This window comes from Spermophilus citellus (assembly GCF_964194105.1).
Source record: "Spermophilus citellus genome assembly, chromosome: 9".
Classification (NCBI taxonomy): Eukaryota; Metazoa; Chordata; class Mammalia; order Rodentia; family Sciuridae; genus Spermophilus; species Spermophilus citellus.
Window position 1 is genome coordinate 115,207,575 of NC_138191.1, and position 24,783 is coordinate 115,232,357.

At 42.8% G+C, this 24,783-nt stretch overlaps 1 protein-coding gene across 6 annotated transcripts in view; it reads right to left on the reverse strand.

Moving 5' to 3' along the window:
- Positions 1 to 2,150: 2,150 nt before the first annotated feature.
- The window catches only part of ZSCAN20 (zinc finger and SCAN domain containing 20), a 30,459-nt gene continuing 7,826 nt past the window's right edge, over positions 2,151 to 24,783 (reverse strand). For 3 of the 6 annotated variants that reach the window (XM_081306903.1, XM_081306905.1, XM_081306904.1), the window contains exons 3-8: positions 9,502 to 9,688; positions 8,970 to 9,046; positions 8,595 to 8,676; positions 6,576 to 7,262; positions 5,030 to 5,458; positions 2,151 to 4,320 (exon numbers count right to left, since the gene is read on the reverse strand). In XM_081306903.1, the coding sequence (XP_081163029.1) occupies positions 3,047 to 4,320; positions 5,030 to 5,458; positions 6,576 to 7,262; positions 8,595 to 8,676; positions 8,970 to 9,046; positions 9,502 to 9,688 (2,736 nt within the window). In that variant the 3' untranslated portion in view covers positions 2,151 to 3,046. Of the gene's footprint in view, positions 4,321 to 5,029; positions 5,459 to 6,575; positions 7,263 to 8,594; positions 8,677 to 8,969; positions 9,047 to 9,501; positions 9,689 to 24,059; positions 24,713 to 24,783 lie in introns of those variants that run through there. The other 3 variants (XM_081306908.1, XM_081306907.1, XM_081306906.1) reach the window with 3 other exon arrangements.

Sequence of the window (24,783 nt, forward strand, 5' to 3'; positions counted from 1 at the left end):
AGTGCCCTTCTTGGGGTGAAGGATCTCACCTTTAGCAGCTCACCCACAACATCCTCTGGGAGAAGAATTTGTTCCTTCAGTTTCTCATAACCAGGGTGTGACCCATGGCTGGGGGGCTGAGGAATTGTCCACAGTTCTGTGGAGTGAATGTACTTCCTAAAAGCAAAGGTGTAAAGTAGCAAAGACCTGCTGGAAGACACATGGGTGCCCCAGCAAGGGGCAGGGTCAGGACCTGAACACTGACCAACATCTGAAAGAATGCTTCTTCCAGAGGAAAGGTCACATAGGGAGAGAGCGAGACCACCTGGGTCCACTGTTCTCTCTTGGCCCATGCTGCCCTCACCTTCACGGCAGAGCCTACGGTTCCAAGTTGGAAGAAAGGAGCAGATAGATAATCAACGGCAAAACTGTTCACTGGCAACAGGAGACAATGGCACAGTCCCCAGAGAAGTGGAAAGAATAATACTCAAAGAAGGAGAGGGTATCCACTTTCACATAGAGCTCAGCTTGCTTCCACAGTGAAGTTTCCAGAAAGCTCGGGACTAAGAATTTGGAGCCAGCATCCAAAAGATAACAGGATTGAGAGTGCAGAGTGGTCCACATCTCCTCTGAGGGCACCTTCCTCCCCATTTTGGTGCTTCCCAAGTCCTAACCCCAGCCCAATACTTTTTTGACTTTTGAGCATAATCTCTTTCTCATTAATTACCACATGAACACAGGTATTACTCTAGGTCCCCTCACTTCAGGCCCAGAGATATAATGCACATCCTCACCTGGATGTCCATTAGGCACATGTCAAAATGTCCCAGTAACTTAGGATATCTTCCCTCCTGCACTACCTACATCTGCTCCTCATGTCCCTACTGAGTGATAATACACTCTAAGGCATTCCAACTTTCCCCTGCTCTCCTCAAGTCCACCCTGAAGCCCTAAAATGCATCCCCTCAACTTCAGGGTAACTACTATTGTGGCCTAATCCTTGCCTTCTGAGATACTGCCATGGCACCCCGCGGTGGCTCTAAGTGCAGCATACCCAAGTTCTAGTCAGCTGTTGGATTTTGACAATGCATATCTGAACATGTCACCTGGTATCCAAGCTCCACTCATACATGATGTCCTTTGTGACCTTGCCCCACCACTCCCCCACCCACTTTATTACCCCAGTAGTACTAAGAAGTTTATGGTCACTTACCTGTTCCCTGAATCACTATTACACAACACAGTGATTCCACTTGTATTGGAATAGCAATTCCAGAGCAAGGAACTCCTTTCTCTCCACTGTGACACTTCCTTTCAGCCCCTATTGGTGCTCTTCATATTGTTAACTTATTGCAATTTACTGACATCTACTGGTTTCAATCCAGGGCCCATTCCACAACCCCTCCCCTCAAAGATAAGGTGAAGGAAAGGGAACCAGGGAGGGGATGGTTCACATAGAGCTTAGCTTGCTTCCACAGTGAAGTTTCCAGAAACTTCAAGGGGATGAATGGTATTCCAATATCATAGGCAGATGTTGGGAGAAGGACTGCCTTTTAAAATCCTATGGAAACCAAAGTTCTTGGTCAACACTTTAAAACCCTTCTAAGAGGAAACTCTTGGTGCCTACATGATACAAATGAGAAAATCCTGTGTGAACTTCTCAGCCTGTGTGAGACTGACCTGCATGGATAAGCACGGGATAGCGGGGCTCAGGATAAATTGGGTCTGTGAACCTAGAACATGGAACTGCATTCAAAGCCCACTCAGTACAAAAATCAACTTCTTCCACATCAGTCTTGGCAGAGGAATAAAGCTTCTGCCACACCAAAAATTAAAGGGCTCTCAGCAGGCAAAACACAGGGGTGAGTGCTGGAGGGAGCTTTCTAGGTTCCAGGAGATTTAACCTATATAATGAGAAGGAGACTGACCCCAAAAAAGGAGACTTAAACTCTACTTCCTCAGTGTGTAACTAAAGTGGTGTCCCTCGTTGGAAGCACTATCTCACTGGAAGAAGCATCACTTTGGCTTCATATTTTCCCCATCTCAACCCACCCACCTCTCTCACCCTGTGACTATAAAGATGGAAACTCCCATCAAGTGCTTTGACAACAGTTCAGCCGTGCTCAAAACACTTTTCCATTATGAACATTCAGGTCTACTCATCTTTAGGAATTCTCAGCTTCTTTATTTGTTAAAAGGTAAATTCATTAAGTAATCATCACATTTTGAGATCCTGACATCTGTGTTAGCTGCCCTACTAGAAAAGGGACTCAGTGGAGCACTGGGAGCACTTCAGATTCCGGGGATACATCTGGCTGAATCCTCCCTCTCTCACTTTCAGATGTGTCACCAATGCAAGTTACTAACTTTCCCAGGCCTCCGTTTTCTCTTCTGGGAAATGAGGAGAAAATCAGTTGCTATCTCCTGGAGCTGAAGTGAGGACTAAATGAGATGATGTCCACAAAGTACCTAGCATAGAGCCTGCCACAAAGCAAATGCTCAGTAAATACTGGCTATTTATGCTATCATACAAAATAAGGATTTTTTAATGATGTTATTGTTGTTCCTACTCCACTGGGTTCACAGTGGACTACTCTACGTCACTGATTCTCAGTTATGCTCCTCTGTCACCAGTCTCAAGGTTTTCCCATAAGGACGTGCCCCAAATACAAACTACCGCATATGAGAAGCTTCTCTGATGGGGTGTGTACACATGGACAGTGTGAAGGCCTCTGAGCGAATGACGCGCGGTCAGGGCCACTGATGTAACTCTAATCCCCTAAGTTACTATTCTGGCTCATATATTGATAAAGCTCTTACAAAACAAATATAAGGATAGCCTGAGGATTGTGTAGGTTTTAACAGGAGAAAAACAAATTACTTTGAGAAACAAAGTGCCTTCAATTCTGGATCCTTAGTATTAGGAATTCACCTCTGAATTACCTGGATTTTTATCAAGATTACTCTCTGGGTATACCCCAGGCTTAAAAATTACAAGGTTTCTCTCTAGTGTCCATCTCAGGATCTTGGGATCTGGATATACACGTATCCACTGGGGAGAGGTCTCCTAAGATGCTTTCCCTCCAGCGTGTGTCCTCCGGTGGGCGCTGAAGTGGGAGCTATTGTTGAAGTCTTTGCCACACTCCATGCACTTGTAGGGCTTCTCCCCAGTGTGGATTCTCTGGTGAATGATAAGACTGGAGCTCTGGTTGAAGCATTTCCCACACTCTCTGCACTTGTATGGCTTCTCTCCTGTGTGAATCCTCTGGTGAGTGATGAGGTTGGAACGGTCCCGGAAGAACTTTCCACACTCGAGGCATTTGTAGGGCTTCTCTCCGGTGTGCACCCTCTGGTGTGTGATGAGCTTGGAGCGCTCGCTGAAGCACTTCCCACAGTCCGCACACCTGTATGGCTTCTCCCCTGTGTGGGTTCGCTGGTGGTTGGCCAGGGTGGAGCTCTTACTGAAGCTCTTTCCACAGTCGGCACACTCGTAGGGTTTCTCTCCCGTGTGGATTCTTTGGTGACTAATGAGGGCAGAGCTCTTGGAGAAGCGCCTCCCACATTCTGAGCACTGATACAGTTTCTCCCCAGAGTTGGCAGCGAGCGGCCCAGGAGAGCTCAAGCTGGTACTGACACTGTGAGGCTGTTCTGAGGTCTCCTCTGTGGAATCCTTCCAGGTAGCACCCAGAGACGGGCTCTGGCCGAGGCTCTCCCCAGGCTCACTACTCTGGTTAGGACTTCCTCCCAAATCAGGACTTCCTCCCAAGTGGATTCTCTGATGCTTCAAAAGGTTTGAGCTCTGGTTGAAGCTTTTCCAACATTCCCCACATTTATAGGGCTTTTCCCCGGTGTGGATTCTCTGGTGGGTGACGAGATTAGAGTGGTCACTAAAGCTTTTCCCACATTCAAGGCATTTGTAGGGCTTCTCTCCAGTGTGGATTCTCTGATGGGTACTGAGGTTGGAGCGGTCACTAAAGCTTTTCCCACATTCCAGGCATTTGTAGGGCTTCTCCCCTGTGTGGGTCCGCTGGTGGGCGATGAAGTGGGAGCTCCTACTGAAGCTTTTCACACATGTATCACACTTGTAGGGTTTCTCCGCGAGGTACAAGCCCTGATGGTCAATGAGTTTTTCCAAGTCCTCCTCAGAGGAACTCTCTTCCCACTGTTCCTGTGGAGGATCTCCCCACACCCCTTCACCTTCGTTTTCGTTGTCACTGTCTTCTTCCCAGTCATGAGGGTGGCAAACAGCCTCAGTGCTACACTTTGATAAGGCTCCAGGCAAATGCTCAAAAATGTCCTGCTCTGAAATTTGGTCTTCATCCTCATGCCTCAACTCAAAGCCTGAAAGAATGGACAGAAATGGAGGTTCTGTTAATTCATTAGTTAGCATTTATTTATGTATCCGTGTCATCTGAATTGTGAATGTGGCTACCATGAATTTGTATCTTATGTCTCACCTGGTGGAAATGTGACTAACATGAAATGATCAAGTTTTTGTGCATGCATGTGTTTCTAAAACTTCTCTCTTTTTTAAAAATATTTTTAGTTGCAGACATACACAATACGTTTATTTTATTTATTTATTTTTATGTGGTTTACCTAGGCAAACGCTCTACCACTGAGCTGCAACCCCAGCCCTGCAAGTGTTTCTAATCCTGCAAAACTGATGAACACAGTCTGGGACTTGGTAACCCCACCAAGAGAACCATAAGGCCCAGCCCAGCTGCTGGCCAGTCAGCTTCCCTGCCAGCTCCCCGATCTCAATACTCCACAATGAACACATGCCTCCTCCTGGTACACTCAGTGGATCCTCATGTCATACAAGATTGAATCAATTCTGTAACTGGCCAGATGTATCCCAGTATAAGCAAGACTAACCACCTCCTTTGGGGGTTCACACTAAACCACAGATAATAATCAGAGCAAAGCACAAATTCTTTTCTTATTCAATCCCATTCTTTTTGCTTAGAAACAAAAAAGATATCAAGCCTGGCCCCCCACTTTCCACATGCCTATGGACTTTGTAGATATCCAGTGCCTCCCAGCTTACCTGTGTCTGGAGTTTTAGGATGTGGGGTTGGTGGTTTGATGACAGCTTCATCTGCTGTCTCATCCCAGTCCTCCTGGTCATCAACCTTAGTACTTCTCTGCCCAGACCTGGGGAGACCCGTGGCCTCCCCAACAGTCTCCATGGCCCTGACTGAAGTCCGAGCCCTCATCAGGGAGTCCAGCTCCTCATAGAAGGGGCACTTCCCTGGTGGGTGGCTGCTCTTTGCTTTCCGATAGCTTCTAAGGAGGTTTTTGAATCTGTAGCGACACTGCTCCAGTGTCCGCAGGAAGCCCAGTGCACATAGCCGCTCTGCAATGGCCCGATACACCTGGCTGTTCTGGTGACAGGTGCGAAGCTTTTCAGAGAATGGGGACTCACTGAGAATTGCCAGGAAGGCCTTGGTCTCCTCATAGCCCCAGTGCACACCTGCTGTCAGGAGAGAAGAGTTCAGAGGCATTAGATTTAAGGAGATTGCCTAGGTCTTCAGAGATTGGGGTCGCCTGCCCTCTAACCACCTAGATCACCAGCATCTCAGAAACTGTTCAGATGCCCAGAAATACACCAGTGCTTCTCAGGATTATTCTGGAAAAGTTGGCCAGAATACCCTACTCCATCACTTCTAGAAGATCCTATTAACACCTTGAGACTTGCAGAAGGGGCACACTTAGATGGTCGTACTATATCAATTATCAATCCCTTGGCTTCAGCTGACTGGTACCTGGGATTCATGAGATTCTCCCCACATCCAGTCAATACATATCTGCTATTTCCTTTACGAACTCCCCTTTAACAAAGCGTTGATGCTAATAATCCCTGATCATCAGAGGTATCAGTAGATTTCAAATGATCATGCAATAGAGTCCAACTGCAGATGCCTTTTCCTCTCTTGTGGAAGAATAAAAAGGAGACAGCCTAATCTCAGCTCCTCTGCTGGTAAGTGATGTAGCCCAGGGAGGCAGCAAAGGAGAAGGAAAACCATATGCAACTAGCAAGCAGGAGCCACAGGGCTCTCCTCATACCTCTTCTGTGTCTCTTTAGGTAACATGCTTCATCTCTTAGGCTTCCATGTTTTCACCTTTACAATGACTGGGTGTCTGTCACACAATGACTATTCAAGCAGAGCCTGATTTCTGTTATATCTGTTCGATATTGCAACATTTTTCTTTAAAAGCCTAAATTCACTATCTGTGAAATCACAAGTTGATGTACTCACACATTAAGAGGAATATGTACTATTAGAATTAAAAGTCCACTAATATGACACCAATGATCATCTCCATATTACCTCTGACACTTTGGAAAATACTGGACTCTCTCTTCAAGGTCAAGCTTTAAAAGTGTTTGCTTCTCTAAGAAAATTCTGAGCAAGAAGACCTTGTCACGGGAGAAGAGGGTGAAAGTCTGAGGGTGACCCAAGGAGCTTATACCCTACTTTAGTGTCATCAATCCAGACTCACAGTCTGAGCCCTGACCTCAGGAGCAGCAGCCTGGCTGGTTGGCTAGTGGCAGGGTTGCAATCTACATGGTCAAATCCCCAAGTTCTTACCAATACGACTCTGGAGCAGAGCTCGGCCCCCTGGAATCCTGGGCCTCTGGACAGACCCATCAGTAGCTAGACCAGCACCATTACAATCTTCTGCTGTTTCCTCAGGCTCCCAGCCCCCTTCCTCCGGCTCATCCATCTCTGCCTCACTATCCCCCAGCCTGGGGAGTGCTACTACCTCTCCTGGGCCATTTCTGGCTCTGATGGCTGTCCGAGCCCTCACCAGGGCCTCCAGCTCCTCATAGAAGGGGCATGTTCCTGGAGGGTGGCTGCTCTTGGCTTTCCGATAATTCCGGAGCAAGTTTTTGACTCTGTAGCGACATTGTTCCAGTGTCCGCAGGAAACCCCGTGCCCTTAGCCGCTCTGCAATAGCCCGGTACACCTGGCGGTTCTGATGACAAGTCCGGAGCTTTTCAGAGAAAGGAGACTCACTCAAAATTGCCAGGAAGGTCTTGGTTTCCTCATAACCCCAGTGGACACCTGACACCTTTGTGTCCTCCACGTCCCACTGGCACTGTTCTTCCCAAGCCCCTGAGTCCCTCCAGGCCGATGCCTGGGCTGGTTTTGCCTGTTCATTATCCAGGCTATAATTAGCAGTGTTCCTTTTCCCAGAATTTATAGGACTTAGACCCCAAAATTCTGGTCCTTGCTCTTGCTGGGAAGTGACACTTGCTTTTGAAACAGGAACTCCTACACAAAATGAAGAAGAGAAATGACTGAGTAGAAATGACCTGCTGAACACTGTATTTGTCCAAAATGTCCCTGAAACTTATATCCTTTCCCCTAAGAGGCTTCTGAGAGATTCACATGCTAATCCCCTAATATGTCTGAAGGGTTGAGGAGAAGTAATAGAAATAACAAGACTCGAGCCAGAACAAAAATGCAAGTAACACGATGGCTTTGTTCATTTCCTTTTTTCTTATTATTGTTTTGAAATATATAAAAGAGTGACTATAACTGGTCTACAGATGGACACGTGGCCTAAACTGGCCGCATCAGAATGAATTCCATTGTTGGAGAAAGGATTCTATGTGTATGCGTGTGGTGAGTCGCTCTCTTGCTAAGAAACATGTGACTCATTCCACAAAACCTTTTTTTCTGCCATCCTCAGGATGGCAGAAAGGATGCAGGTCCATCAGGGCCATGCTGAACTAGTGTGTCCTATGGTTGGCACACTTCCTCCTCTGGACTTGTAATAATGGGAGAAAATAAATGTCCTCCTATTTCAGTTAGCTATGTTTAAAGGACTACTATTACAACAGCTCCCATCCCTGAAGTCTTTAATTAAAATAAATGTTTGAAGAAAACTACATCTAAAAGGAGGCTTGAGGGCAATCTAATTCAGCATTTCCCAAAGTTGGTTCCTTTAACACACTAATTCCACCAGATATCATGTATTAAAAAAGTGGGGGCTGGGGGGGCTCCTCTGTGAAGCAAGTAGACAACAAGCTTCTAGTATCTAACTAAAGCAGACCTGTCATGGTCTGTTTCACCCAGTCAGTGTCTAAGTCCCCCCAAGTGATCCCAGGGGAAATGGCTTACTATTATTTGGTTTCTCATGCAGATGAACTTACAGAGAAAGAAGTCTGTGTTGTCAGGTGAGCTTCAAGTATTCTAAGGCCTGTGATACTTTTTTCTCACTGTGGTTTAATACGGGTTTCATGGGTTTAATTCACTTGAGTCTGCCCTAAGAGGCAGATCTCATTTGGTTGGAAAAGATGAGATTTCTCAGGCAGCAGGCTAGACAGAGCTGCCACCCCATGGTGAATGTACTGAGGTGCTGGAGGTAATGAGTGCCAACAGGGAAAGCTCTGAGAAACTGCCCTGCTAGCCTCTCTCCAGGTGTACTCTCCCTGCTTTACAATGTTGACTACAAGGACCAAGTCTTCTTCCAACCTCAGAAAATCCAGAGATCACAGAGCTATGATTCTCTCTTAAAGGAGTAGCAGGCAACTCTTAGGAAACTGAGTGTACCAGAAAACTGGCATCTTACACCCTGGGGCAGGGCATGTTCTTCCTTACCCAGGCACACACTCTTTCCACAGTCGTCTCCCCGGGGGTCCTTGCAGAACTTCTCAGCATGTTTGCCAGGGCCCAGGGCTTCCTGTGAGATGCATGAAAAGAAGGACCTCAAATATCACTGATCCTTTAAAATGGCCTGAGAACCCTGCCAGACCCCAGGAAAGATCAAGGAAATACAGGGCATCAGGTATGGGACTAGCATCACACGCAGCAGCAAGACCAAGGAGAGGCCCAGACCAGGGTAGAGGACGCAAAGGCTAACACCCTGTGCCTTATCCCCTTAGCTGGGGGGAGGCCACAGACAAAAGAGGAGCAATGAAGGGTAAGAGCACAGCAGTAGCCATGGCAGGAAGGGAGAATAAAAAAAGAGCCTACCTGGGACTCAGCGGTCACTTCCCAATCTCCAACACTCCCCATCTTTGGGACAGTAGGGACTCGAGGAGTAAGGACAGCTGAGGAAAAGAAAAAGTCTTGGAAACCTAAGTTCTAGTTCCCTAAAATCCACCTCCCTTCAGATCTAGTTTTCCAAAGGTCAGACATGGATCAAACTAAGGCTATTCCCGTAGCCAGTGCAGAGGTCACCTTTTACTTCCCTCCAGGGCATGCAGCTCCTCAGCTGCCTTGGGTAATGTGGCACAGGTGAGACCTAACCCTGAGCACTTGAGCTCACCACTGGTCTCATTCCAGCCTATATATGTAGTAGGCATGCTGGCACCATTCAAACACCCTCCTCTGACAGTGCCTTCTTACCTTCCATTATGTGTGTCCCATTAGGCACCATCCTACCCCCTGCCTTTAATTCTCTATGATCGTCCTCCCTGAACACTACTCCCTACTGCCCAACCCAACCCTCTACCTTGAGAGAAAAGTCTTTATTCCCTGGTGTTCCCAGATTCTTGGTACTCACCATTCTCTTTCAAGGGCCGTGGTGCCATCTTAGCACTTAGATGCTTGGGAAGGTCTGGGCAAGTGTTCTTCATACACTGCTTCTGGGCCTGTCCCTCAGGCCAGGGATCTGCTGGCTGTAGTTTGAGGCTCTGAGATTCTTGAACTGCCTTTGAGGACCTGGTCTCTTCTGCACAAAACTCCAGTTCCTACACACAGATAATTGAAATTCCCAATCACCAATTCAATAAGACCCATTTTGATAAGGCAGACAATGTGGCTTTGAGTATGACTATGATCCAGGAGTTAATAGGCTTTTGAAGATTTGAAGAGGGCTTCAAGTATGATGAGATGAAAGCCTTTAGATTGACTTCAATACAAAGACCAACATTTATACCATCAAACGAGTACTGGCTTGTTCAACACTGGGCCTCCACTATTCAAAGTATTTTTGACTCAGACATAAATTACATATAATGTCTGTGACATTCAAAAAATTCATAAGCATGAAAATAGTCTTTTTTGTTTTTAAGTAGTTATAATTATAATGGAATTATGTGACTGAACTCAAGAACAATCCTTTTTTTCATACAGGGGATTGAACTCAGGGGCACTCAACCAATAAGCCATATCCCCAACCTCATTTTGTATTTTAATTAGAGACATGGTCTCACTGAGTTGCTTAGTGCCTTGCTAAGTTGCTGAGGCTAGCTTTGAACTCGTGATCCTCCTGTCTCAGCCTCCCCAGCTGCTGGGATTACAGGCATGCACCACTGCACCCAGCCTCAAGAACAATCTTTGTTCTCAGCCCCAGTTCCTTCAATTACTATCCCTAAGCAAAGATTTTGATGCCAGAGATGATCATTGTAGACATAGAAAAAAGTAGCTGCAAATGACAATGAGGGGGCAAAAACTCAGTCAGACCTCTTGTTTCTAGTCCAGTGATAAGAGCTGAGAAGTTGCCACTTCATCTCAACAACAGGTTATAAGCTGAACAAACTGAAAAATCAATAAGTCTTCTTAGATCCATCAGAGAAGTGAGTCACAAGGCACACCACTACCCTCAAAATTGGAGAAATCAGACAGGTGTATTCAGAGATCACAACTTACCTGAGCAGAAATCTCTGCTGGAATAGTGCCAGGCAGGAAAAACTAATCTGTAATTGATGAACTGCTGAAGGCTCAGTGTAGACAACTCTGAGAGTAAAAGCCCCAGGGCACCCGTCATGGAGTGCCACAGTCTAGCTGGGCACAGAATCACGAGCCACTCAAGCAGGAACAAAACTTTATTTTTGAAAATGCCGCCAATACTCCGTACGCGCCCAGCAAGCAAGGCGGTCCACCCACGCGGATCGCCTCTACCGGAACCGGGGGCCCAGGACCTCCCCCGGAATTCCCTCCTACTATCCTTCCCCTGTGGTGAGCCATTTTGCTGCGCTGCCTTGTGTGGGTGTTGGCTTAGTTCTTGGACAATAACTCAGTGCTTTGTGGTCGGCCAGTTCCGGAGCGAGCCGATATGATAATGTGCTGAGTATTCTAAGAACCAGTAAAAACTGGTAAGAACCAGTTGACCTGTACTTACTGGCTCTGGGCACCAGTGCTGAATTCCTTGCCTTATTGGCTGCTGCTGTGTTGCTATGCGCTTTTGTCCAATCACATGAGACTTAGGCCGCGGCTCTAGTATATTAGGGGTGGTCTTTTCGGGCTCAGGGTCCTTTCTCTCAACGAACCATAATGGAAGCTCCCAATAAAGCGTGCTAGAGAAGAATCCTGTTTGTTGTCATCATTCCTGCTGGCGGGTAGACGCGACAAGTGGTGCCGAAATCCCGGGAATTGTCATCTGTCGGCTACGAGGGGACCCCCGATATTTTGCGGGAGGATTCAGAACTTTACACGCGGAGCGGTGGCGCCGGTAAGTAATCCCCTGATCCGGTGGCTCTGGCTTAGTATAGTGCTCTATCATGGGTCAATATCAGTCTGTTTTCCTGAAACCACTAAAAAGGGGACAGGATATTTTGATGGAGCATCAGGATACTGGGTCAGAGTCAGAGGAATCTAAGCAAGAAAGACATGAAACAAAACAAAAACGGGGATCTAATGCAAAGTTAAGTGAAAGTGCACTCAAAGAACAAAAGGATGTGACTCCAGCGTTAGGAGCACGCCCAAAACTTTATCCAGATTTATCTGCCTTCCGTAAATTAAAGACAGTTGATTCAGATGAGTCTGAATCGGAAGGCGAGTCAGAAGGTCTTGCCCCAGAAGAAGAACAAAGCTTAGAGAAAATGGCGGCTGAATATGAGCATGGCCGCTATGACGCGGCAATGGCCGCCGCCCTTCTTCCTCCGAAGCCTCCGGCATATCCTGTAGCCAAACAACTGTTGCCACGGAAAGGGTCTCCGCCCACTGCTCCAGGCGGATCTTGTGGCTTCATAAAACGCAGTACTTGGAGGAAGCTAGAAGAGGAGGGTGCATATCCTGTTGGTGCATATCCTGTTTTTGAGGATGCACAGGGACAGAGATATTTTGAGCCCATTCCTTATAAATTAGTTAAAGACATAGCTGAATCTGTAAGGACAAATGGTGTCACAACAACTTTTACAATTTCATTGCTTGAATGCTTACATCTTAGTGCTATGGCACCAATGGATTGGTATCATTTAGCAAAGGCTTGTCTCTCCATGGGACAATATCTTGATTTTAAGGCATTATACTTGGATGTCGCTACACAACAGGCTCATCTAAATGCAGCTAATGGTCAACAAGCCTGGGATGTGGATATGCTGACCGGGACAGGTCAGTGGGCCGAAAATCAAAATGTTTATCCATTATTAGTATATCAACAGATTAATATTTTGGCCTTACGTGCCTGGAAGGCTCTCCCCAATAGAGGTGAAACAACGGGGAATCTTACAAAAATCATACAAGGCCCTACTGAGCCGTTTTCAGATTTTGTCGCCCGTATGCTTCAGGCAGTCCTCTCGCAGGTTGTCAGTGGTCAACAGTCTGGCTCTGGAATTTCTTCTAATAGAGGATGTGTTGGAGTTACCACCCTACTTATGGTTAGTTATGTAACCGTTCCAACATATCAGGGGACACCAAATACTACCAAAATGAGACCTGGGCCACGGTGCTCACCTGATTATTCCTTTCCGCCAGAATTTACTCCTTGCCAGAGTCCTCTGGTTCCAGAAAAACAAGTTGCCCCGGGATTTCAATTATCCCCTCCCCTTAAAGGGTTTTCTTTTAATATTACTAGAAATTCTACTAAGACAAATTTGGCAGGATGGCCTTGGTACTCTTGGATATTATATAATGAGATGGGGGCGGGAACAGACTTCTCCGCTGTAGCCTATTTAAATGAGGGAGTTCATTGGATTAAGAATGTTTCTGGAAATACATGTCAGTCTGGAACCAAAAAATACTTATCAAATATTACTATCAATGAAGAATATCATAATACCTCCTTTCCTGCTGCTGAAATATGTGTTCAGCCGCCATTTATGTTCTTACTTGTTAATCATACTGATAATTCTACTATAGTTAATTGCACTGTGAAAGAGTGTTATTTAACCCAGTGTTGGAATACTTGTCATTGGCTTTGGCGGTAAAGGTTCCGACCTTTGTGCCCATGCCAGTTGAGGCCGATCCTAGTTCTTTTCCTCTGGTACAGTTGGTCAGGGAGAGAAGAAATTTTGACATTACAGCTGCTATAGTTACAACTATTGTGGCGACTGCTGCGGCAGCTACTACTGCAGCCATAGCTATGGCCTCTCAAGTACAAACAGCTAAAGTTATTAATAGTGTAGTAGATCAAACAACTAAAGCTTTAACTACAATAGAAGAAATTAATAGACATCTCACTGCTGGTATTCACTTACTTAATCAAAGAGTAGACATAATACAAGAACAAATAGAGGAAGTTTATAAAATTACTCAGTTAGGATGTGTATCTCATTATGAGTATGTGTGTGTTACTCCTTTACGTTATAATATGACTGCTTCTGTGGAACAAAGTAACAGATTGTCTAGATTTTTACAGGGAAACTGGACTAAAGGAGAACGGCTCACTCAAGAATTGCTGTCTCAGATTGCCAACTTGAATGGAACACGTGTGGAGCCTCTTTCTGTTGCAGACTTTGCCTCCTGGGCCTCTTCTATATTTTCCTACTTTAAAGAGTGGGTAGGGGTTGGGTTATTCGGTATTATGCTTCTTTTTGGCCTTGTCTTATGCCTTTGGATGATTTGTCGTATGTGACGCACGCAACAAAGTGACAGGGTCAAGGTGGTTCAGGCACTCGCTGCATCGGAAGCTGGGGCCTCCCCACAAATTTGGCTCGCCAGCTTGGCAAAATCCTAAAACCCCTGTTTTGATGTGGATGGCCTTTGCACACCAAGTGACCTTGTTGTCATTGCACCTTGGATGTCTTAGGAAGACAGCCTTTGCACTCTGAAGGGTAAATGTTGCCCATTGCACTCAGAAAGGTGACTTCCTTGTTTGGCCTTTGAATGCCACCCTTGATTGGAGGGGTCATCATGAGGACACTTCCTAGATCGGGTGAATTTTAAATGGTTCAAACAAAATATAAAAGGGGGAACTGTGGTGAGCCATTTTGCTGCGCTGCCTTGTGTGGGTGTTGGCTTAGTTCTTGGACAATAACTCAGTGCTTTGTGGTCGGCCAGTTCCGGAGCGAGCTGATATGATAATGTGCTGAGTGTTCTAAGAACCAGTAAAAACTGGTAAGAACCAGTTGACCTGTACTTCCTGGCTCTGGGCGCCAGTGCTGAATTCCTTGCCTTATTGGCTGCTGCTGTGTTGCTATGTGCTTTTGTCCAATCACATGAGACTTAGGCCGCAGCTCTAGTATATTAGGGGTGGTCTTTTCGGGCTCAGGGTCCTTTCTCTCAACGAACCATAATGGAAGCTCCCAATAAAGCATGCTAGAGAAGAATCCTGTTTGTTGTCGTCATTCCTGCTGGTGGGTAGACGCGACATTCCCCAACCAATGGGAACTCTCCAGGAGTCCCGTAACATGAGTCCCGTAGCAGGCCAAGGTGAATAGCAGGAGTCCAATTTCCATATGAATGTAAATCTTAACATAATCATATCATCTCAATGGCTAGCTGGCGTCACCTTACAACCAAAAAGTGCCATGCATCATATTATTTGGTTGTGGCTCCTAGCATCTGCCCCCTTCTGTTTAATTAAGCAACAGGCAATGTGGCTAGGGACCGTGCCTGTTAGGTATGTCCAATTCAACATATGGTTCTTACCCGTCATCGGAAAACTGACCTCTAGGCGTCAGCCTCCTGTCTTAGGTTGATACCACTGCAACTGAATCATACCCGTCACTGACTACCGGTCCAGTATATAGCCATACCTGTGGATAGGCCTATGCACCAGTGGGGGGGTGAGGTTCTTTGCCTCACCTCTGTTGGCCCCCCAATTTGGCCTTGGTGCTGGTGGGGGGGGTGAGGTTCTTTGCCTCACCTCAGTTGGCCCCCACATTTGGCCTTGGTGCCAGTGGGGGGGGGGTGAGGTTCTTTGCTTCACCTCAGTTGGCCCCCAAAATTAGACCATCACTAGTAGAAGGGAGGAGGATACAGAAATGCCACGACATCAAGTCAATAGACGGCTCTTTAGGAAAAATTGCATCACTGGTGACACATCAGCAAAGATACTCCAGCACTGCCATAGTTCGCTGTATCAACAAATAGAGCACAATGCAAACAAGTGATACATAGTCCAGGCAAGTTTTGTAAGCAGTTCAAAGTGGAGGAATCTATCAATATGTCCATTTCCTCCCAAAATAAATCGACTCAGTGATTGAGCATTACTTGTTGAGTTATTATTCATTGATGCAACAGTTTATACAGTTTGTTGTAATAATTATTGAAGAAGTTGTAGTTTGGTTTCATCTTTGTCTTCACCGGCACTGGGATGAAAATAGGGATTGACAATGATGTTAAGAAAAGAAAAAAATGTAACATTTTAACAGGTATTAAGAAAACAATTTTTAGAACAATTTACATTATCCTGAACAGAATCATTAAATATAATGAAAAGGAAAGGTGAAAGTAAACAAACAGATCTGTTAACCTGCTTATTTGTACACATATTAAAACAGTCTTCAACAGCTGTTTACCCAAATTAAATTAAACCATTAAAATCACGTGAATAATAAAAAAAAAAAATTGGGATCCATATTTTTATGAGCGCTCCTCATATATGATATATGGACATACGCACATACAGACATACAACATAAAACAGAAATGTGCACACGTAACATACAACATATAAGACAATAGTAAAGGCCTTGTAGATTTACCTAGGTGAAATCTCCATTGCAATGTTTAAAAACTCCATAGTCCAAAAATAAAACTGATCAGAAAAACATTAATTTATGATGTGGGAAAAAGCAATAATAAAATAGATATTGAAAAAAGCATCCTGGTTGATCACTGTTCCAGATATAAGAATAGCCAAGCTGGAGCTCTGGATATCAGCTGTTATGGATTTGAGTCAAATCATCTTCTTTTTCTGTAGAAATTGTTTTGGTTAATCTCTCTGGAATCCAAATCGGCTGCTGTTCCTCCTGTGGAAAAACACAGACAGAGCCCCGACTCCAGACTATCACTGGGTCCGGACCTTTCCATTGTCCTGTTAGAATATCCTTCCAAAGTACCTTAGGCTTATGTGCATTTTTTGGGTACAAATGTCTTTCCGCAGCACTAAGTCCCGATGAATCCAAATTTAAAAAGTTTAAAGTAAAAAGGGTTATTTTAAGTTTATCTTTGGGGGATATATACCCCTTTCCAATTCCCTCCTTTTGTTTTAATAAGTACATTTTAATAGTTTGATGAGCTCTTTCAACTATGCCTTGTCCTTGTGGATTGTATGGAATTTCTGTTATGTGAGTAATGCCAAATGATGAGCAAAATTGTTTAAAAGAGGTAGAAGTATAACCAGGACCATTGTCGTTTTTTAACTGTTTTGGAACGCCCACAGTGGCAAAATTTTGTAAGCAATGAGCTACAACATCTTTAGTTTTTTCTCTGGCATGAAGGGAGCCCATCAAAAATCCGGAAGAAGTATCAACTGTAACATGTAAATATTTTAATTTTCCAAATTCTGGCAAGTGTGTGACGTGCATCTGCCAAATATGGTTAGGTATCAGTCCTCTAGGATTGACTCCAAGATTAACTTGTGGTAAAAATGTCACACAATTTTGACATTGTTTTATTATATGTCTGGCTTGTTCTTTAGTTATTTTAAAACGCTTTTGTAAAGTATTAGCATTGACATGGAACCTTTTATGAAAATTTATAGCTTTTTCTATTGTGGAGAAAATATGTATGTCATGTGTAGATTTATCTGCTAGTTCATTGCCCATACTAAGGGCTCCAGGCAATCCTGTATGTGCCCTGATATGTCCTATAAAGAATGGATCTTTTCTGTCCCAGATTAGACTTTGTATAGCGGAAAACAAAGAGAAAACAGTAGAAGAAGGTGAAATCCTACCAGCATCTTCAAGGGATACTATAGCATTAACTACATACTGACTATCAGAAAATAAATTAAATACAGAATCTTTAAACATCATAAAAGCTTGTAATACTGCATTAAGCTCTACCTTTTGAGCTGATTGTTTGGGTACTAAAAATGTAAAAGTTTGATCAGGAGTAACTACTGCTGCTGTACCATTGTTTGACCCATCAGTGAATATATTTGGAGCATTTATGATAGGGGTTTTTCTTGTCATTTTTGGAAAAACTACAGGATGCTTAGACCAAAAAGACAACAAAGGATTAGATGGTAAGTGATTATCAAATGAAACACTAGTTTTACACATGATTATTGCCCAAGTAATTAACTCATTAGCTAACTCATCAATTTGATCCATAGTATATGGAGTAATAATTTTATTGGGAGAAATCCCAAACACTCCCTTTGCTGCTTTTATTCCTTTGAGTATTAATTGTCCTACAGCCTCAGGATATCTAGTAAGAATAGTGAGAATAAGATAAATGTATCCATAATAATGGACCTTCTTGCCAAAATACTCCTGTAGGAATATTTTTTGTTGGTAGTACAATAAATAATAAAGGCAAACTTATATCAATTCTATCCAAATGCATATTTTCCATATATGTCTCAATGATTTTTAATGCTTTTCTTGCTTCAGGCGTTAACATGCGGGGTGAATTTGGATCTGATGGACCTTTTAGAATATCAAATAAAGGTCCCAACTCTCCTGTTGGTATGCCTAGATAAGGCCTTATCCAATTTATGTCTCCCAATAACTTTTGAAAGTCATTAAGTGATTTGAGTTGATCTACTCGTATTTGAATTTTTGGTGGACAGACCATGGTTGAGGATAATAGAACTCCTAAATAATTAATTGGAAGATTTAATTGTACTTTATCTATTGCTATCTCTAGATTATAATTTTTTAATAAGTTTGTAAATGTGGCATAACATTCTAGCAATGTGTTTTTATCTTTATGTGCCAATAACACATCATCCATATAGTGAAATATTTGTAGTTCAGGATTTTTATTTCTAAGTGGCTGGATTGCTTTATTAACATAAATTTGACACATAGTTGGGCTGTTAGCCATCCCTTGAGGGAGTACTTTCCATTCATATCTCTGATCAGGACCTTCATGATTCAGTGTAGGGATAGTAAATGCAAAATGTGGACTATCCTCGGGATGAACTGGAATTGAAAAAGAAACAATCTTTAATATCTATAGCTAAAACATGCCAGGTTTTTGGTAAAGCAAACAATTGGGGAATCCCTGATTGAGCAGGTCCCATAATAACCATCTCATTATTAATGGCTCTTAAATCTTGTAATAATCTCCATTTACCAGATTTCTTTTTAATGACAAAAATGGGAGTATTATGGGGGGATACGGAAGGTTGTATATGTCCTTCCGCTAATTGTTGTCTGACCAAGTCATGGGCTACTTGTATCTTTTCTTTAGTCAGGGGCCACTGAGGAACCCACACTGGTCTTTCTGATTTCCAAGTAATTTTGATTGTCTCAGTGGCCCTTTCTGAAAACCCAATCCATGTCTATTTATTTCTTGATCTATTTGAATTGGTGCTGTCATACCTTGTTCTTGTTCTCTTAATCTTTTTTCTTTCCTAAAGCCTTGTCTAGCCCTAGTAGTGGGTGTGTTAGGATTGATGTTATTTGTTAATGTCAATCCTAATTGATCTAGGACATCTCGTCCCCATAAATTTACAGGAAGATGATCCAATACATAGGGCTGTATAGTTCCTTCACAACCTTCAGGATCCCTCCAATCTAATACCATAGCACTTCTATGGGGATTTGTTGCCACTCCTAGGCCTCGAAGTGTTTGAGTGGCTTGTTGTAATGGCCAATGTTTTGGCCATTCTTGACGAGATATGATGCTGAGGTCAGCACCTGTGTCCAGCAGCCCATTAAAGTCATGACCTTGAATATTTAATTTTAGCATTGGGCGAGAATCTAAATTTAAAGACAGCATAGCCCAATCTACACCTGTGGAGCCTAATCCCTTGGAACCTATTTCTACATTACAACTGGAAAATTTATCATGCAGGCTGGGTATTATTAATAACTGTGCTATTCTATCTCCTGGTGAAATTACTGATATACCTCTTGGAGAACTAGCTATAATTTTTATTTCACCCTCATAATTGGGATCAATTACCCCAGGACTTATCATAAGTCCTTTTAGTGTAGAAGAACTGCGTCCCAATAATAAGCCTACTGTTCCCTGGGGAAGAGGTCCTTTTACTCCTATGGGAATGATTTGAACTCCCATCTCTGGAGTTAGTACTGCTCTGGCAGAGGCGCAGATGTCCAACCCTGCGCTCCCTCTAGTTTGTCTGATGAGGGATTTAATGGATAATGCATCCTGGGCACTACCTTGATGGTGCTGCTGGGTCCCTCCATTGCCCCATATATTTGTGGTTTTGGGCCCCGGGGCATTGGGCCCTCTAGTCCGTTTTTTGGCAATGGAGCCTGATACCTTTCTCCACGATATCGTGGGTAAACACTTGGTCCTTGTCCGTTTTTTAATAACGGAATACCCTCTATGGTGGTTTGAGAATGGCATTCATTAGCCCAATGTTTCCCTCTATGGCATCGTGGGCAAATACCCGGTATTTTATTCCTTTGATACCTAGTTTTGTTAAACCCTCCTCCTATGGGGCAACTCCTTTTAAAATGTCCTGTTTGATTACAATTATAGCATGTTTTTGGCCTGGCATCTAAAGCCTGTTGTACTGCTGCTAAGACTTGCCCTTGTTCATTAATGTCTCTACATAATTTAATATATGTGTTTAAATCTTCATGTCTCCATGGTCTAATGACCTCTCTGCAGCAATGATTTGCTTGGTCATAAGCCAGTTGTTTTATAAATGGCATTGCCTGTTCTGTATTTCCAAATATTCTAGAGGCTGTCTGAATAAGCCTATCTACAAATTCAGCGTAAGGTTCATTAGTTCCTTGTATTACCTTAGATAATTGACCTTGTAAATCTCCATGCCCCTGTAAAGTTTTCTATGCCCTAACTGCATCTACAGCAATTTGTGCGTATACGCCAGGATCATATTCAATTTGTTGTCTTTGACCCTCATAAGGTCCCTTTCCTAATAACATATCTAGATTTCTTTGAGGGTAACCGGCTTCTGCATTTTGCCTAGCTGTCTCCATGCAAAATTCCTCATTGGCAACCTTCCATAACAAATACTGTCCTCCATTTAGCACAGATCGACACATGTTAGCCCAATCTGCTGGTGTCATGTCCAAGTTGGTAACAGATTCGACCATACTTATGGTAAAGGGAACTTGAGGGCCATAGGTTGTTACAGCCTCCTTTAATTGCTTTACTGTTTTGAAATCTAAAACACGGTGAATTCGTTGCCCTCCTGCCTGCTCAAGTACAGGGCATGCTAATCTTTGGGGTCCTGCCTCAGAATTCCGTCCATCAACTACGGGAGTTGAGGGCCGCTCAGCTGTAGATGGAGCTGTTGGTTGAATTACGCCCTCTGGTGATAGAACGGAGTTAGTAGCAACCTCCTGTTGTAATTCTCCACCTGATGGCTGTTTTTCCTCTAAGCTTTCTTTCTTTAAATTTTCCTCTGTCTGACTAGCTTGAGAGACCTTCTCTTTTGCTTGACCTAACGTTTTTTCTATCATAGTCTGGACCTCTAACAATTTACTTAACAGTCTTTCGGTTTGTTTTTTACTAGATTCTAATCTACTATAAAGGTAACGCAACCCAATAAGATAGGATAAAACAAAGTCGAAACAGAATGAAACAAAAACGGAGCAGAGAATGGTTGTATCAATTTTTTCTTTCTCAGGGCCGAATAACTTCAAACCTTGAGCCAACCATTTTCCCCAGTTCGCCTGAGAAAATTCTAGGGCTAGGGAGCTTGAAATAAAAACAAAATAAATCAAAACAAGAACACATTGTTTTTTGAAATGGTCACCCATTCTGTCGCCTTCCCTCAGGGGCGAGCAATTTTACTCACCTCTAAGCTTCAGGCGTTCCCCGTACGGGCCACCAACTGCCGCAGTCTAGCTGGGCACAGAATCACGAGCCACTCAAGCAGGAACAAAACTTTATTTTTGAAAATGCCGCCAATACTCTGTATGCGCCCAGCAAGCAAGCCGGTCCACCCACGCGGATCGCCTCTACCGGAACCGGGGGCCCAGGACCTCCCCCGGAATTCCCTCCTACTATCCTTCCCCAACCAATGGGAACTCTCCAGGAGTCCCGTAACATGAGTCCCGTAGCAGGCCAAGGTGAACAGCAGGAGTCCAATTTCCATATGAATGTAAATCTTAACATAATCATATCATCTCAATGGCTAGCTGGCGTCACCTTACAACCAAAAAATGCCATGCATCATATTATTTGGTTGTGGCTCCTAGCAATGGAGGGGAGAGGACATGTGTATTTTTTATGAGTTTTACCTCCAGGAGCTACACCAGGTCCTCACAGTGAAAGTAAAGAGAAAAATCGCCTCCAGCTTTTGGCAGAGTACGGGAAAAGAACCATTCTGACATATGCCAGCACACTCTGTTCTTCTTAACCAGGCCTGCCCTCAGGATAAACTAGTTTACCAGAGTCTAACCTAACTTACAGAAAGGAAATATCCAACTTCAGCTCCCTCTATTGTTCCACATGCGGATGAGAAACACCCAAATGAAGTCTCCTCAGGGAAAAGAACTTGAGAAGCACTAGTGAAGTTCAGAGTCCAGGGCACAGGCTCACCACAGGACTGAGACCTAATCATAGAACAACAGCATGCTTCCTGCTCTCCTGACACTTTATCACATTATGAAAGGCCTATTTACAATGGTTCCTTTTATTCAGTACCGCATGTCCCCCTTGCAACAACAAAAATTACAAAGCATAAAAATCACAGTCTGAAAAGAATATTAAGTATCAGAACCAGTCAGATATGAATCTTTAAAATATTAACCTAACTATATCACTAATCACCTCAAATATTATTATTCTAAATGTACCAATTAAAATACAGATTGTTTCAGTGCATCAAAAAACAAGATCCAACTATATGTTGTCTACAGGATACACAGAGATAAAAAGTGAAGGGATGGAAAAAGATATACCAAGCTAACACTAATCAAATGAAAGTGAGGAAAGCTATATTAATTTCAGACACAGCAGACTTTAGAGCAAGAAAAATTACCAAGGATAAAGAGTGGCATTACAAAATGATACAAAGGTCAGTACCCTAAGAAAAAGTAACAATACTTATTGCACATAAAGATACACATACACTTAGTCCTGAATGCTCCTAACAAAGCATATGTGAGGCAAAAAACTGACAGAACTATAGGAGAAATAGATTAATCCATTACTACAGTAGGAGACTTTAAAACCCCTCCATGAAAGGACAGAACCAGCAGGCAGAAAATTAATAAAGACAATATTGAACTAAACAGCACTACAAGGGTAGTAGGACACATGAATGGAATAAAATAGAAGAGATATAACGGACATCTTATAAAGTACTTCATCTAACAACAGCAGAATACACATTCTCCTCAAGCTCACATGAAACATTTATTCACTAGGACAGACAACAATCTGGGTCTTAAAACGCATCATAATAAGTCTAAAAGAATGGAATCACACAACACTTATTCTCAGACCACAATGTAATTAAACTAGAAATCAGCAACAGAAAGCTGGAAAATCCCAAAATATTTGGAGATCAAACAACATATATCTAAATAATACACAGGTCAATGAAGAAATAGCAAAGAGAATCTTAAAATATTTTGAACTAAATGAAAATGAAAATATAACTTATGAAAATTTGTAGGGTACATCAAAAGCAGTGCTTAGAGGGATATTTATAGCACTATATGCATATATCAGGACAAAAGAAAGATCTAACATCAAAAATCTAGATTTCATTTTAGGAAACTAGAAAAAGAAAAGAATCTAAAATAAGCAGAAGGAAAGAAATACTAAAAATTAGAGCATAAATCAATGAAATTAAAGACAGGAAGAGAAAAATCCAAAAAAACAAAAGTTGGTTCTTTGAAAACATTGGTAACACCAGTTAAGTGTTTAATCAGGCTAATAAAATAAAGGCTCAAGGCACAAATTACTAATATCAGAAATGAAAGAGAGGACATCACTACAGGTGTCATGGACATTAAAAGGATAATAAGGGACAGACAACAATCTGGGTCTTAAAACGCATCATAATAAGTCTAAAAGAATGGAATTATACAACCCAATACCTTCCTTTTCTCAATCTTAGAAATAGTTCAACCTTTGGTCAGCTCATAGGAGCATTAATCTGAGAACCTTTGGTCTAGTCCAACCCTCTGATTTTACAGATGAAGAATCAAAAAAGACCTAGATTTAAAACAATTCTCATCTCTTGATATCAGGTTCTACATATACCAGCTCTGAAGTCCTAAAATTTCTTTTGTTTTTTCACTGCCATTTAAGACAAATAGCTATATTCTTTAAAAGAAATATGAGAAGGAAATATACTAAAACTAAGCACACTCTCATACTTAGTTCTGTAACTTTAAGATTCTCTTTGTATTTTCAATCCATTTCCTGAATTTGCTGTTGGAATCCCAAGTGCAAAGCCACAGACCTTAACTCGTTCTTCCTCTGAACTCACATCTTTCAGTATGTTATGGTTTAAATGTGAAGAAAGCCCCTGCCATTTACAAGGATATATTCTCAAACCTATAACTTTCCCAGTGAAGTGTGGTTAGCACATCACAAGCATTTCTGACTATAACCAGTGGAAAGCAACAGGGTTGTATTTAGGTGAGTGTTCTGGATGGATGACACAGACACAGCCAGCTCAAGGACCTGTTCTACATATGCCAGCTTCAAAGCAGTATCCAAAATCCATGTCATAGCAAAATTTTATTTATACACACACACACACACACATATATTTGTCATTGTCTATAAATTGTTGAAACTGTAATGTTAGATCCACAATACTTTCACTTTTCTTAGCGCTACCATTTAGCTATATATAAATATAGACAAATCACTTACCTCTCTTTCTGTTAACCTATTTGGAAAATGAAACCTATTAGTTCCTACCTTATTAGACTGCTGGGTTGATTAGGTGAGGGATACATACAAAAAGCTTAGAACAGAGTCTGATACACAATGAGCACCCACAAAATGTCATTTAATAGTTCATCTGAGCCTCACAACTGAGAGGTATTTTAATTCCCACAGACTGCAGATGAAGCAATCTGTCTGTAGTAGAAAGAAAAATGGAACTCTGGAACCCAAAGATCTGAGTGGAGGCTCTAGTGAGCCATCAGACTTTTGGGGCCTTAGTTCAAATTATAAAGTGAGAACAATAATACTATTTCTGTCTACTTACATCACTGCCCTAAGCATCCAGAGAGGTCACATATGTAAAAAGATAGTGCTAAAACATGAAACATAACACTGCACCAACTGGGAGGCAGTTTGGAGTGGTCAGGTGTGCAGGCTTTACAGTCAGAATGTCCAAGTTCAAAATCTAGAAGCTGTATGATCCAGAACGAATTACCTATCTTTTCTCTGCCTCTTGTTTCCTCACTGGTAAAATTAGAATGATAGCATCTATCTTATTAAACTGTTGACAAGACTAAGTTAGTACATGTAAAGCAATTAGAATAGCACCTGCTATATAGCAGTGATCAATAAATGTCAGTTGCTCAAGAATTATTTTTGGCAATTATTAACCTAGTCTCAGCCCCACTGCCTTGCCCAGCTGGCTTCT